Below are 16,648 nucleotides of genomic sequence, written 5' to 3' on the forward strand. Positions count from 1 at the left end.
GTGATTGCTGAGCAGTGCTTACACAGAGTCAAGGACTTCTCGGCTCCTCACACCACCCCACCAGTGAGTAGGCTGGGGTGCACAAGAAGTTGGACTGGGATACAGCTGGGACAGCTGACCCCAACTGACCAAAGGGATATTCCATACCATATGACATCATGCTCAGCATATAAAGCTGGGGGAAGAAGAAGGACATTTGGGCTGATGGTGTTTGTCTTCCCAAGTAACCATTACATGTGCTGGAGCCCTGCTTTCCTGGAGATGGCTGAACACCTGCCTGCCGATGGGAAGTAGTAAATGAATTCCTTGTTTTGCTTTGCTTGTGCGCGCGGCTTTTGCTTTACCTATTAAACTGTCTTTATCTCAACCCACGAGTTTTACCTTTTTTTTTTTTTTTATTCTCTCCCCCATCCCACCCAGGGGGAGTGAGCAAGCGGCTGTGTGGTGTTTTGCTGCCTGCCGGGTTAAGCCACAACACAGAGTAAACGTTGATGGACTGCATGTAACCTGAGGTGAAAATACACAGTGGTGTTTTTCTTCCTAGGGAGGGGAAAGGTATGTATATAATCGTGTCCTTTTTCTCACTAACAAAATGAGTGATCAGAAGCTTGTGTTCAAAAGTAATTAAGTAAAAAACCCTGACTGTGGATTGTTTTGTCTGCAGTGTTTTCCAACCATTTTGAGCAGTTTAGATTTCCCCCCTTCTTTTCTAGATTAAATATTGAACAGTGGATCATTATTTGTAACCAAAGAAAAAAATTAAGCACTGAAAAGACAAGCTCCTAGATGTAAATTGCAGCACCTGGATCCGGCTGTGAATGGTAACTGCTTTCCAGCTTCTGGTTGTTACTGATATGCTCTTCCCCACCACACCCTAACATCCTGATTTCCACAGGAAGAGTAAGTGCAATGGTCAAAACAAGGTCCAGGGGATCAAAACATCGCACAGTTGAGAAGTAGCCAGGCAATCCACATAATAAATTCTGCCACTATCCTTACAGTAACAAGTTCAATTTTTCACAGCTATAAGACATCATAATTTAAGGCTTTTTGCAGTAAAACTATTGCCTTCCAGTAACCAAAAATGAGTTCTACCTTGTTTAGTCTCTTTAACGTATAGTCCTGAATACATCAGGTGAAGTCAGACAAATCAATTGTTTGCTTTCATTTTTAGATGTTGCCAAAATTTGTTCTGTCTGCATTTTCACTTTTTCCTAATACTGTTATGGCCCATTTGGATGAGTGAGATTGCCGAGACTCAAGGAAGACTGCTTCTTCCTACTGTGTCCAGTTTGTCTGTGGGACTCCATTTCTAGCCTTCTATCCTCTGTGGATATGGCTAAGGGCCAAGGTAGTTTTAGATCAAACAAGCGTGGAGTACTTGTACATTAACTCTAAGTTTCTGAGCTACTGTTAATCCCAAAGTAACTTTCGTTGCTGTTGTCTGACATTAGAGAAAATGGACAAGCTGGTTATTCAGGATCAAAGTAACGAGCTGTCATGCACTGAGAAATAAAGTCTCTGGATCAATAAGGGATAGTTTCAAAAGCGCACATATGTAGCTCGTGTAGCTAATCAGAAAAAGAGGTACCAGAGCCTCCAATAAAGGGAAGAACATAATATGAGAACTACAAGAACAATGAAGCTAAAGACAAAGTGAGTCCTTTCTTCACCTTGATTTTGAGGAGATATTTGTCAACTCAAAGGCATAGATTTCAGCCTAGAATATTTTTAAAACAACTGATTTACAATATAAAATGAAGTACAGCCCTCAGATGAAATGCTGACCTCTTATTTTATTAGCATTACAGGATCTCAGTGTAATGAAAAAAAAAAACACCAACCATTTCTGTGCACAAGCTCCTAAAAAAGAAAAAAAAAAATCTATTTTACAACAGTATAGAAACAATAGCTGCATTTTGGGAATGTACTTCCTGCAGTTTCTTTCACCAGGGACACCTTTTTCCTGTCCCTTTAAACTCTCAATTCCTTCTTTTAGCAGCCGCTGTGATAGAGTCTTACCTCTGAATGGCTGGGAAGAATGTGGTGTGAGTAACTCTTTTCAGAAGCTGCCATCAATTCATCTTTAAGGAGAATCCTGAAGGAGCAGTTTGTGAGCTCTCCAGCTGGCATCTTCCTCCAAAGAGATCAATCACATTACCTCCTCGACATGTTCAACTTCAACCAGTCCAGGAAGCACGAGGCCCAAGTTCGTTTTAAAACCTGTGTCTCCAGCTCAGCAGTCTTGTGAGCCATTGCTATGCCACCTGGCCTGCTCATCAAACTATTTATCATTTCTGTTAATGCTGCCTTTGTGCTGCACAGGAAGAATGCAAGCAAATGCACTTTGCAATAGGCTGAACACATGAACCTTTTTCTGTACAAAAGAACACTAATGCTCTTTTAAAGGCTACTCCTATCTTCAGAATCTCAAAAACTTCAAAAATAATAATATATTGCTTTGTAGAGCTACCAGAATAGTTTCTCTATTTTCAGCAAGTTGTTTCCTCTCACACCTCTCTGTACTCTTTGCCTTCCCTGACAGCCCCTTGCCCAATGTTTCTGGTTGTGTCTCAGAAAAATATCATTGTCTATTGAGCTTTGAAAGGGGTATGGGTAGAAGGGAGTAGAATGCCAGTTTATTGGGCATTGATAGAATGCTTCACATCAACCGGAACAGTTCATAGTTATAAAATGATTCACAGATATTGAACATCCTGAAGAGATTACCCATGAACTCTTAAGATTAGTTTTATCATCCTCATCTTCTACTTAAAAACACCTCTAGCAAAAGGATTAAAAAGAAAACAAAAAAAAAAAGAAATTGCACTTGCTAACAGGGCTACTTGAGCAGTGGGCTGTTTTGTGTTCTTTGGATATAACAGCATAATACAGAAACACCATTAAGAAAAATACAGAGAAAATAGAGATGAAGGGAAAAGACAGCTTGATGGACCTTTCTCATTTATTCATATTTAGCCTTTTTACTACATTAAGATCATTTCACCCGATTCCAGCAGTGTAAAGCATCCTTAAAATTGTCATCAGTTATATTTAAACCCATTTAAATATAGTAACAATGGTGTGAAGTGTCTTTAATGGAGGAAGAGCTTTAAGATATATAATCCAGAAAAATTTATCTTCTTACTGTAAACATAATTAATAGAGCTCCTTATTTACCAGCTTTAGAGTCCAATATTTTAGCAGGATTTTTCAGTCTTGTAGTTGAAACATTGGAGAGTAATCAGAACACTACGTGTGTATGCCTGTATATGTAAATATATTACAGATATTACTGCAGTAGAGCTTTATGCCACTTGCAATGTGCAATATTAAAAATGCACTACAATTAGTGGAGGTGACATGAACAGTTCAAAGATATCTAGTATTATGTTGACTTAAATTATTTTTCTATTGTTAATCTTGATTCCTACCAGGAAAATGATAGCACTGTATCAGTAAAAAGAAGGAAAAGTGTCTGGTAACTGACTTCAGAAGTAGTTTCGCCAAAGCAAATTCTGTTTAACAAGCCCTTTGTCAAGAAATATAGCTGCTCTGTTTAGAATAACTTCAGCTGAAAATTTAAAAATTAGATTCATTAGGGCAAGCCAAGATACACTAGTCACCCATGATAATAATAGTATTTGCCAGAGTGAACTCTAGAGGTCTATTTGGATGACAAAATTTCCTCCTGGGGGAAAAAGTGTAGATGTATAGAGGCCCTATAATGTCAAGCTACATGTAACTATGTACTTATCTCCTTATCAAGGCATACAGTAGTGACCTACTGCTCCCAACTCTTCTTCAGAGATACAGAAGAACTCCTGTTTATAAACCAGAACACCCTTAGACTATGTTGACATGTTCTATCATATCTTCATGAATTCATTCCAAGCTTCAGTCTCTCTGTATGTGGCCTTTCAGCTATACAAATACACTTAAAGAAGGTACAGTGCTTCAAACCCAGCTGTTTATGTTGTTAGAAAAATAATTTGGTCATCAAGTTTGGGTTTTTTGGGGGGGAGGGGTTAGGGTTGTTGTTTTGAGGAAATACATTTCTTTTGAGCATATCACTAAAAGAAAGTTTTAGTCACACTGAAAAGCCCGTTCTGGGTCACCGAGTATGAAAGGACAAATAAAAGTTACATTATTTTCAACTGAAAATAGTTTTCAAAAACTCTCTCTTGGATGGTAGCCATGCCAGTAATCAGAGAAAACTTTTCAGTTTAGGTAGCTAGTTCTCTCCTGGCATTTCTTTTTCCAAATCAGCCTCTTCTTATAGTGCTTTTTGTCTGGACTGGGCTGAGACTAAATCTTCTGCTCCAGATACAAAACTTTAACACAGAGTAATGGTACTGGTGTCAGCAATCCATTTACTGACTTAATTGTCTGCTGAAACAAGATTTCTAGGGCTAAGAACTATGCCTCTCTCTAAACTGCTCCATAATTGTGGCTATGATGCAGTCTCCCAACTTTCATCTTGCCCTCATAGTGACATATTGAGATGTGTGCTATTCTGTGTCACACACAGCTGGACATTTATCAAGACAATCAGATAGTTTTGCATGAGCTCCAAAGCTCAATATTTAGAAGCATACAACAGAAATACTTTAGATGTTTATTTTCATTTTAAAGGCTTTACAGTTTCCTTTATTAAAAATAAACTAATTCAAAGATGAAGTGTGTCATAGGGGAAGGAGGGACATATCTGAATGTCTTTGCTTCCAAAATCTGACCTGAGCTTTAAAGGTTCAGTGTTAGAGAGCTGATACCTGATTTGCCTTCACATCCACCCTTTCGGATTCAACTGCATGCTCAGGTATAGTGACTAGCGCCCTCTGGGCACATTAGGAAAGAAAGTTCAGTCCCCAAACTTCAGGTGATCCTTACTTTGTATGTGGAAGGATGGACCTGACTCAAGACCTTTAACCTTTCTCTCCAGCAGTCTTACCCATTTTTGGTCATGTCAGCTCAACAAACAGAGGCTACTTTGTTGGAGAACCTAGGATCAACAGTGATCATGCAAATGATTTGAGTATGTGTCATCAGACTGAGAGGACTTTTGTTTCATTCCTTGACCTGCACTTCCACAAAATGATGCTTATATAACCAGTGGTGTACTTCAGGAGGACTTCGAGCACAGTAATACTAATATCTGAGAAAAATGCTCCTTTCTAAAATGAACAAAAAAGGCAGAACTATGTTTTTTACTAGATGTGTGTATGCATGTATGTATAAGTATTTGAAATACAAAACTCATTATTATGAAAGATCTAAAAGTGTCTAGATTAAAGACAGAAAAATATGTTCTTTTAGAAATTTCTCTTTTGAAACAATTACTTAGTACAGGAAAGTAGAAGTGTTTAAAATTATATTCATAATTAATATTGAAGTTGAGATTACTAAAATGCCATGTAGAGGAGAGACTAGCCTTAGGGTTAAAAATCATTGAACAAGAAAACCAGGGATCCAGGTTTAACTCCACAGACAGTCAGATTTCCATTCTGATACTGTGTGAATCACTTAATTTTTCTGTGTCTTGGGTCTTAGCATCTGAATGTTAAATCCATTTTACTGCTGTTTCAGCATAACCAGCTGTAATTGAAGCACAAGGCAATAATCAGCTTTATTGTTTTCCTTAAATATGCTAAGTGAGCACGTCAGAGCACGTGTACAAAAGTCCTTTATAGTTAGTTTCAAATAACCAATCCCAATTCAGCCTATTTCCAGTAACAATTCTTTTCTAATAATGGCTTTTCAGCACTGCAGTGAAAAAAGCCCTCTACCCCATCCCACGCAGTTCCACAAGAGGGAATCAATGTGCTGCTTAAGTTCAGAAAAGGCCTTCAGGAAAAAACCTTCATGGAAAGGTTTTGATCTTGAAGATCACCATAACAAGATGAAGAAAATAATTTTTTTCATACCACCTGAGTACTTATCAGCTGCAGCATACAGCATCTAGGGAAAAAAAAAACAACCCAAAAAAAACCAACAACCAAAAAAAAAAAACCCCACCCAAAAAAAACAGAGACTGTCCATTCCTTCCCTCACCTCTGCACCTAGTGTGTGAAAATATAAGAAAAAAAAAACCTGATACAATTGAAGAAAATGTTGAAAATTAAGAAAACATTAAGCCTTTTATATTAGATTTGCCATGTTTTTCTAGTCTCCAGAAACATGTGACATTCCTTTATATATGTGGCTCTACTATGATATGCCTGATTTGAAATAGTGTTATTATTCAGTTTTCTGAACATGTTTTTTGAACATTTTCAGAAAGCTTTATCTTTAATTCAGTGTGATGATGGTGACAGCAGTGACAATTAACATTCCTGGGCATTTCAAGAGAATTCCTGTAATAGCGTGAAGTATGATCTCTCAAGTCACTGACATCTATGAGCAGTGCAGTTTAATGAGGGTGAAGAGGAAAAAAAGAGATCTACTACAGCCAAAGGACAAAACAGCTTTTGTCAAAGGTCTCAGAATCAATGATAAAAGAAGCAGTAGAACAAGTTAGCAATTTCTAGCCATACCATAGAAGTATCACTCTTGTATCAAACTATACAAAACCAAATAAAAAATAGTATCTACTAGAAATCAAAATGGACTTGGTTGGAAAAGAAACATAAATGAACATTCTAAACTGGAATTTACACTAGGTAAGCACATTTATTCTTGGAAACAAAAGAATTGTATTTTTGCTAATAAAAATTGTAAGAGTGCAAGAGAGAAGAAAAATCTGGAATTGAAGCTAAAATGTATTAAGACAGCAATATTTGAGCTGAGACTGATGTAGAGCAATTCACAAAAGGGTTGACATCTCAAGTGCATTTCACAGTGTTCCTTCAACCAGGGGACAAAATATGTAACGCTGAAGTACGAGTAAAAGTATAGTTAAGTTTGGATAAACCTGAGTTTAAATTTATACCCCATGCAAGATGTGATACTGATTATATTTCCATTTTCCTGTTTTCATTTTTCACTTAAATAGTTTTCCTGTCACATTTTTCTGTATTTAAAAATAGTGAATAAAATTTTCCAGTCTTCATGAAGGAAAGCATTATTTTGATCATAAGTTCCCTAGCCAATTTTCTGTAAGATTTAAATTCTTAGGTTTATTCAAACCCACAGAAGCAAAACAATTTAAAGTACCATTTGGAATATGTTCATTGTTAATGCAATGATTTCTGGAAATATTACCTCCACTTCTGTTCCTTAGCCTTATAGAAAAATGTTATAAAGTACCTTATGGATTTATTTTATTTTTATATTAAACCTATAGTTTTCTTTTTATAATACCATGTCTTGCTGCAGTAAGTCCAATTTCAATGCTTGGCCAAAACAGGGAGGGGGCTGCGGTAGATGTTTTCCTGAAAGATGGGGTGGACTCATGCATTCTGTTTAACTTGATGACATTTACTTTTCTTTTCAAAAAATTATTTAAAATCTCTATAGAATTATTCTTAAAGAACAACTACAGGTCCATTTACCAAAAAGAATAACAGAATTTAACTTCTTTCTCTTCAGACAGCTAGCTAAAGTAATTCTTACCTTCCAAACTTCAAAAAGACTAAAAAAGTTTGAAAGTGAAATTTTAACTTCACCATATCCTCCTTACCGCTGGTATTTTCATATAGCACCAGGAAAACATTTCTGAACTTTAGGAACAAATGGTACAATAACTTTCTTAGAAAAGGAATATACCAAACTAACTAACCAGCTACATCCAAATACCACAATTAGGTTTAGCACATAACTACTAATTGTATTTTCACTCGAAATTACTGTGCATAGCACTTGAAACACTCTGTACTTGAAAGATACTACGCAATATGTAATCAGTGTGGAAAATATTTCTTCATTCTCCAAAAAGAGATCAAAATTATTAGGGCTATTAATTGTTACAATTCTACCAAATCTGAGTTTATTAAGGAAGGCTTAAAAATCTATTGTCTTTAATAAGAAGATTCAATAAAAGTGTGGATGTTTTTACAAATGCTGCAACCTCTGTCTAACTCGGTGACTGAACAGATGTGGAAAAGAACTGCACACCATTCCAGCTGATATGCATGGGAAGCTTCAAGTCTGCTTGTTCCCCATGGCAAATATAGCCCTCCTTTAGATATTCATTCCATTCATTCCATTAAATAACATAGAATAACTGATTATTAATTGATAATGCACAAATTTGAAATGCATAAAAACATTTTCATTTAGCATGCTGTGCTAAGCTATCCCATCCCACTCTGTATCTTTGATAAGGTTTACATACAAGTTCATTTATTTGCAGAGAGGATACCCACCCAGCCCTTCAAGAACAACCAATACTGTGAATTCTGCATCTGCCTCGTAGAACCAGAATAAATGCTCATTAAAATTGCACAAAACAGTATAAATACACAAAAATACACACAGGTATAGTTTTCATCTAACTGACATCTAATATAAATCCAATTTGAGGAATCACTATGAATGGAGTAACTTAGTAGTTTATAATTTAGTATTTCTGCACATTTGACAGAGACATTAGTCAGCATCAGTGGTAGGGAATAGTCCTGATAGTGACCTTAAAAGTCACCATTACCTGTCTTGTCTTTTCTGTCTAGCAAAGGCAGTATGAAAATATTGCCATTCAAAAAAAAAAAAAACACCCACACAATCCAGAAAAAAAAAAAAAAAAAAAAAACCCCCCACCCAACAACAAACCACCAACCTCATGAGATGGAGTTTCTACAGCCTTTCAAGGATGCCTGTTATTTCATTCTAACCTAAATGTTCCTAGCTAAATCATTTCTGCTACAATTTTAAACATGTCTCTAACTATGCCGTTTAACATAGAGGATAGTTTATTTGTTTCCTTTTGCAAGACCTTTTTGTCCACTTCCCCTAGACTAAACCAACACTCTTTTAGTCTCTCCTCCCAGGTCATATTTTCCTAAGCCTCTGATCTCAAGAACGCCCATCTTTCTTGAGATCTGCTGCAAAGAGCAATGTAATATGGTGTGATGCCTTTCTTATGAAGATTAAATTGGAATTACCTGGGAATTTCTTACACATGAAATTCCAGGTCATACATCTGAGTACAATGTTATGCTTGCTTTCTTGTAATGCCATTGTTGGCTTATCCACAATGACCAAATCTTACATTCGATAGACAACTATTAAAATACTTTAACACAAACTATATTTTCTAGACTATTGTAACTTCTGAGCTTATCACCTGCATATGTAATTTGCATACTCTTCATACCAGAAAATGATCCTTGTAAGTATGTCTTTTCAGTTTTGCAGTAAGCTGTAACCAATATATTTACGCCTTATTGCTCTTTTTTGGATCCATTTGACAACAGTTGCATAAGGAACCTATTTCTCTAATTTGCATGTAAGAATGTCACCTTGAACAGTATGACTTTCTTAACACAATATTTATCACACCTACCGCATTTTCCTTACCCACGAGGCATGTTGACGTGTCAAAGGAGGAAGTTTTACATTATTTGCTCTTGATAAAGCAAACTTGACAGTTACTCATCACTTTGAGACCTTTTAAGTGTTTACAAGCAAATAGTTTATTTTTCCAGCACTTTTCCAGGAATAGAAATTCAACTGACTGGTCTATTAAAAAAAAAAAAAAAGGAAAACCTCATACTACAGCCTCACTTTATTCTACCTAATTTTAAGCAGATTCCAAGTAAGGAAAGTAGTTATTAAGAATAGGTGGATGATTTAGATGTCAAATAAATGTAAGGAGACAGGATAAATGTACTTCAAAATTTGGACAAATATCTAAGTTGGGATAAGTTGCAGCTTGTCTACTTTTTCCAGATCTCTAGAACTTCGCCTATCATCCATGAGTTCTCAAAAGGTAATTATTAACAGATCTAAGATAACTTCATTTTAAAGTTTTTCAAAAGGCTCTTAAAAATCTCAAGTGATTTGAAAACTTAGGTCCCTTGACAACTGTTGTTTTGTTTTATTCAATTTCAGTATTGTTTTAAGAAATCGTCAACTGATCTGAATCTTCTTTGTTTTAGACTCCAATTAATTCTGCTGGCAGAAATTCCATTTTTAATGACATTCACTTCCTTGAATTCTATTCAGTATATTTTGTTGTTGTGCATTTCCCTACTAATAAACCATTATTTTCCATTCCCAAGCATTAATTTACTATCAGAAATACCACAAGAACATCTCATATGTGAGCATTCAGTATTTTCAGTACTAAAAAAGTCATTAAAAACATACATTATAACGTCTTTCTAAGAGTACTGTAAGTACTGTGTCCTTCTATACTCCTTTTGCAAGTAAACACCTAGTTTGAGATATTTGTTGATATTAAAACCTTGCCTTTGGTTAGTTTTGTTAGATGATTCTAAAAAGGATGGGAAGAAAAAGCCTCATCCACTTAATTTTCATGGTTTAGTGGTTTGGTTTGGATCTTGATCTACAACAATGCAAATCACAATAACAATACTCCTTCATGTTTTTTATAATTACACTGCTGCTCCCAGCAGTTGTCTCCTACTGTATTGTGGACCAAGCACCCCAGATTATCTTTAAGAAATCTCTCCCTATTTCTGCCTGTCATCTATTCTTGAACAAACTTTACCCTTCTATATCAAAATTTCAAACCTGAAATATATTCTACTGCATGCCAGCCATGTCAGTTTGTAAATTTCTGTTATAGATCACCAAGACTGAAGTCTTGTCTTCTAAACTCAGGTGAAATACACTGTTATTGTACCAGTTGTCAAACATTCAAATACAGCATTCTCAACTCATTTCATTCCTTCTCTCTCATTCTGCTAACAATAGACCTTAGTTACACAGATGTGTTTATAAAGGAGAATAGCTTTTCACATAAATAGAGATGTTGCTTAATTCATTTACAAACAGAGATGAGCAGGCCTTTTCAGACAATCTCATTTTCCATCCTCCTTCTCAGCTGCCTGTTCTCTAAAGTTTCTTGAACTCCTTTTCTCATCTTTATAGTGGACTATGTATATTCTTCTTAAAGAGAAATTTTCTCCCTAGCCACGATTTACTTTGAATCACTTACAAGCTTTATTTCCTTAATCCTTTAGCAATGTTGCCCACTTGCCATCACCCCACATGCATTTTACTCCCAAGATATTTAATTCTCCTTAGTGTAAAGTTATATTAACTGCAAAGATGAGTATCCTTTTTTATTAGTAGTATGGGGGAAAAAGAAGGAAAAAAAACCCACACACAACAAACCATCAGATGTAAGATATCTGGAAATAAGATATGTGAAATATATAATAGAATAGTTCAGTTGGAAGGGACCTACAATGATCATCTAGTCCAACTGCTTGACCACTTCAGGGCTGACCAAAATTTAAAGCATATTATTAAGGGCATTGTCCAAATGCCTCTTAGACACTGCCAGGCTTGGGGCATTGACTACCTCTCTAGGAAGCCTATTCCAGTACATTCTTTACCCTCTCGGTAAAGAAATGCTTCCTAATGTCAAGTCTGAACCTCCCCTGATGCAGTTTTGAGCCATTCCCACACATTCTGTCACTGGATACCAGGGAAAAGAGACCAGCACCTCCCTCTCCACGTCCCATCCTCAGAAAGCCGTAAAGAGCAACGAGGTCTCCCCTCAGACTCCTTTTCTCCAAACTAGACAAACCTAGTGTCCTCAGCCGCTCTTCATAGGGCATCATGCCTTCCAGCCCTTTCACCAGCTTTGTTGCCCTCCTCTGGATGCATTCAAGTACCTTAACATTCTTTTTAAATTGTGGGGGCCAGAACTGCACACAATACTCAAGATGAGGCCACAACAATGCTAAATACAGAAGGAATAAGATAATGTGAATTTCAATGCTTGTCCCAAGAAAGAAATTGTTGTTTTATTTACAAATCAATTTTACCTGTATACTAAAGTAAAAATATCAACAAAAAGGCGTCTTTCTTTTTCCTTCATTCGAATTAAAGCACAAGGTTCAGTACTGAAGGCCAACACAAAACATTTTTATTTCTGAAGTAATTTTTTCCAGCTTTTACTTTGGCTTCTGTTCACAGATGCAACAGATTTTTGGTGTTTATACTCATTCACCCAAGACCAAAACAAATGCTAATTAAGAAAAAAACCCAAAACCCTGTTTATATCAACTTGATCTGCATAAAACATTAGTTGGCAATACAAGTGCCACTATAATTTAAAGGTCCCGGCATCTAATCGTTCATGTATTCTTTGTTTTGGAATTCTCTGAGATTCACAAACTTATTTAGAATTTGTCTAGTTTTCTTTAGCAGAGAGATTAGAATAGGTACTTGAAATTAAGTTACTGTTTTGAGACCAATTAAAACCATTAGGACATGCAGCTGATGAACATAATGCCATTTTTCCACTTTTCTTTCTTAAAGACAATCGACTGTTGCAAATCTGTAAATCTGAAAGGACTTAATTAGTATCTAGGGACAGTTTAGTGGTATTTAATTAACAAAGAGACCATAAATTACTTTAAGGAAAAAAAATGAAACTAACCAACCTTTCATTACATCCTGGTAGGTTTTTTTCATGGGAAATTCTAGTTTAAGGGAATATACTTTGCCATTTAGAATGATCACAGGAAGCAACACTTCAGACTAGCAAGAAAAGTGTTCTAGAGCCTCATTCCAATTTTTTGTCTGTACAGCAGATGGACTACATTTAAAAAAAAAAAAGTCTTGAGAGCTAATGTAAAGGGAGAAACTAAATCACAGAAGGAAGCAGAATATAGCTATTATTTAATGCAAAAAAAAAGGTGCTGGAGTATTCAAACACAGATTCACAGAAAAAGGACTCACATTATTTCCTTCCCTGAAAGAACAGACTCATCTACCTACTGTCACAATGCCGACTCCATAAAATACTACCAGGGCAGAAGGCTTTATTATAATATTAAAACCTTTGCTCATTCTATGTTCATTTTTATTTCTGTTACCTTATCCCCACCGTAACAGACTGCATCTCCTCTTACTGAGACAAGATAGAATTAAACTTCCTAGTTTATTCACCTACTTCATCCTATTTGTAGAGTCTTGACTCTTTCTTATTACGCTGTATTCAACCTGATCTTTGCTCTCTCCAGTGTTATTGATCATATCCCTTTAGAAACATCTGATTGTCTTGACCAGGGTGTGAATTGTCCATTCAGATAAAGGAAATCCATAATACTAAACTTATCATAAAATAAGCCATGAATTATCATCCTAAACAGCTTTTCAATAAAGGAGAGTAAAATGTGTGTGATTAAAACAAAAACAAAGGAGAGGGAAATAAGAATGATATCCATCTTGCATTAAGGAATCATTGGCAAATGGAAGAAACAGATATAAACAGTGATAAATATTTTGTTTTCATTGCTTTCATTCTAATGGATTTGAAATTAAGTCTTAAATGGCACAAGGAGTCTTACAACACAGTTTCTAAATGTTAGCTGAATCTATCATATTCAGCTTCAGCCTAGGTTCACAACTGAATTTTTATCTTATCCTATGGCAGGACATAACTTCTTCCTCAGCTGAAGTAACTACTTCCTTTCCAAAGGTTCCTCTCCCCCCACACCTTGCCTCAAAAAACACCAGTTTGCAGTTGAGCTCTAACAAGATTTAAACTCTGCTTCTTTAAGATTGATAGTTTCTCATAGCTAAGAGTTGTTCCCATATGTACTTCAAAGGCAAGTGATGATGTGGACTTCCCAACAGCGTGTTCTGCTTTTGAAGTCTTTGAATTATCCATAGGAGATGCTACTAACAAAGAGAAACTGACAGTCTTAAAAAGTAGAATTTAAATTTACTTACAGCAAACACCATAAAAAAGAGAGAGGATTACCTTTTTAAAACTGATTCTTTTTTCTGTCTCTTCAGAACAGCAACAGATTTCAAGAAAAAAAGATGTTGTAGCTGGGACTGCTGTTTATCAGCATATCATGATATGAAGGGTCTAGCCACTCCAGAAAGAAATAAAAATTTAAAGTGAATATTTCCTGAAATAATTCTTTATGCTTTTTAAATAAACTAAATACCTGAATCTCCTTATTCACTGTCAAATTTATTTAAAATTTATTTTAAAAGAGCTCATGTTCTTTTTTTGTCTTAAGTGTTTACAGTAGTCACAGGTAGATCAAGTGGATCACAACATACACAAGAAAAACTTCTCCATCTTTGTTCCTATTTCTACTTATATCCTGACTTGAAAACATACTTTATGAAAAGATCAGGTCTAGCACAACTGTTAACAACACATCTCTTTCAGAAAACATGGAGTTTAAAGAGCCCATTAAACATGGAATATTTCCTTTGGGTTTTTTTTTTTTTTTTTTTTTGTGGGAGGGGAGAAAATTACTTGAAAATATTGAGCAAACCAGTTTCAAAGTGTTAAAACATATGACTTTTCTAACTGAAAGGCCTGTTTTAAAAGGTAACGTGTTCATTGTAAAAACAGTTAGTCTCCAAACGATTTAAATCAAAGTGAAATATTTCCAATTTATGTAAACCTAAGTCTATAACTATTTCACTGAACCACAAATTACTTTTTCAGTCATCGTTTGATTAAAATTTGAGGCTTTTTTCACTTCCTGTCCTATTTCAGAACAATAATACAAAAAAAAAAAAAAATCAAAAAATTTTAATAAACAAGCTACATATTTCTTGCCTTAAGTCTGTAAAGTTAAACTTGAAATCATAAGTTTGATTACCTTATGCTTTTGGTGACATCAGCCAACAAACTTTTAGGGAGGCAGCCTCTAAAATTCACTGCCTTGCTTTTTTTTAAAAGGCATGAAGAAAAAAATCAGTTATAAATAATTTTATGCACTGCCATCTCTGTTCCCTTCTCACCTTTTGATAGCTATACACACACCTTATTTGAACTTAAATAGTAAGCAGGCATTCTGTCCTGCTGTAACTGCTGTTTATCTAGCAGAGTCAGTCTTCACTACAAGTAGCCTCACATGTAACACATATTGTTTCTTGATCTTATTTTTTTATTTCAGATTTAAATAGATCGTAGCATTATGTAACAAGGGTATCAACAATCTTCCAATCCACTGAACCATGAGAAGGGTTTGAGGCTCACCATTCTCTTTTCTTGCAAATGACAGTACAACCAGCATGGAAGAGGTTAGCAACATTTCCAAGAAGATTAAATATATCTCGTTTGGTTAAGTACCTTCCTTGTATCTTCCATTAGAGTTAGATTTTCCTCTTACCAAGGTCTTAGTTCTGACCACCGCTAGATAGACCTCGAATCAAACTTAAGTTTTTAAAGCATTTTTCAGAGATGTCAGTGTCAAGGCAAAACAGAAGGGCAAAACAAATTTTAGGGTGAGGTAAGGGAAAGGAAGCAAACTGGTATATTTCTGCTGGAAAGTCAGGAGTTCGTTTTTAACTCATGTAACTCATCTGCAAAACAAGCCTCCAAACTTCCTTTGGTTTCAATTACCACCAGCTAAAACCAGGGCTCCTTCTGTAATTCTCTCTGAAAAAGCAGATACTGAAATTCCAAAGAAATACGGCATCTGTTTTCTAACTTAACTAAATCCAGAAGCAGCCCTAGAATTTAGGTCTTCTATTTCATACTAATACCAGTACATCTTTCAAGTTACCATATTTTTCTTCAAAATTTAAGTTTTAAATAAAGTCAAAAGACATAGCTGTGAGCAACTGTTAAGACACTGCAGGAAATGCAGATAGAGCATGACTTGATTTATTGACAGCTATGAGCTCAAACACACAGAATTCAGCAACTGAAGCATGCTTATGAAAATACTTATGCTAATAAATCCACATTATTTGTTGTTCACTACCTTGCCAATAGAAATTCTTGTAATTTAGTTAAGATTTCTTAAATTAAGAAATATGAGTAGTAACACCCCTCCTCCCTTTCTTTTACATCTGAATATATCTACACATAGTCTAATGCTTTAGCCTTACCAGTGCTGTCATCATAAACAACGGTAACTGTTTTCCACTTGAAGAACTGCACAAGGTCAAGGATGGCACGGCTGAGTGAAGAGAAATCTGGATAGAGGCTGACATAGAAGGAGTCCTTGTTGTCTGACACCTGATGTTTCCAGCGGGTCTGGATATGTGGAACACCCAAAGCGTTGCAGATGGATTGCACAGCATTAGCTGAGGAGCTATGGGATGGTCCGAAGATGGCAGCCACCCCAAGGGACAGCTGATCGCAGGCTGAAGAGGAGACAGAAGTCTGTCAATGATGAGAGGAAAGAAGGCAGTGTGCCAGAAGGTACTGCACAATTCATATTAAACAAAAGGCACTCCATGAAATATAACTTTATTGATGTCAGAGCTCCCTTCTTCTGTAACATTTTCATTTACACAGATTTCAGCTTCAGAATACATTTCTAAGCTTTCACTATGAGCTGATGAATAGCAACACTTATCAAAATAGCACTCAACTATGTTTAATAAACACTTCTATGTCAGTGGAAGTCACAAAGGCCAGCAATTGTGTATCTTTTAAAAAGCACTGACAAGAGAAGAGATTTATGCTCAGCTGCATCTTACATTTGGAAAAGGGCCATATGGGACAGTATTCTAACCTAGGCTGTCTAAGTGTTAACTTCTTCCTCAATCAATCAACACTATCAACACAACTATCTACAAGAAGGGC

The 16,648-nt window shown here is 35.8% G+C and overlaps 1 protein-coding gene across 1 annotated transcript in view; it reads right to left on the bottom strand.

The window, feature by feature from the left end:
• LOC104080559 (glutamate receptor ionotropic, kainate 2) overlaps positions 1–16,203 on the bottom strand; it is a gene marked incomplete at both ends in the record, with an annotated part of 30,509 nt that extends 14,306 nt beyond the window's left edge. The window contains one exon of the mRNA XM_009582981.1: positions 15,946–16,203. Within this exon, the coding sequence (XP_009581276.1) occupies positions 15,946–16,203 (258 nt within the window). The remainder of the gene's footprint in view (positions 1–15,945) is intronic.
• Between the last annotated feature and the right edge of the window lie 445 nt (positions 16,204–16,648).

Source organism: Fulmarus glacialis, unplaced genomic scaffold (genome assembly GCF_000690835.1).
Source record: "Fulmarus glacialis isolate BGI_N327 unplaced genomic scaffold, ASM69083v1 scaffold33288, whole genome shotgun sequence".
In the NCBI taxonomy this organism is placed as follows: Eukaryota; Metazoa; Chordata; class Aves; order Procellariiformes; family Procellariidae; genus Fulmarus; species Fulmarus glacialis.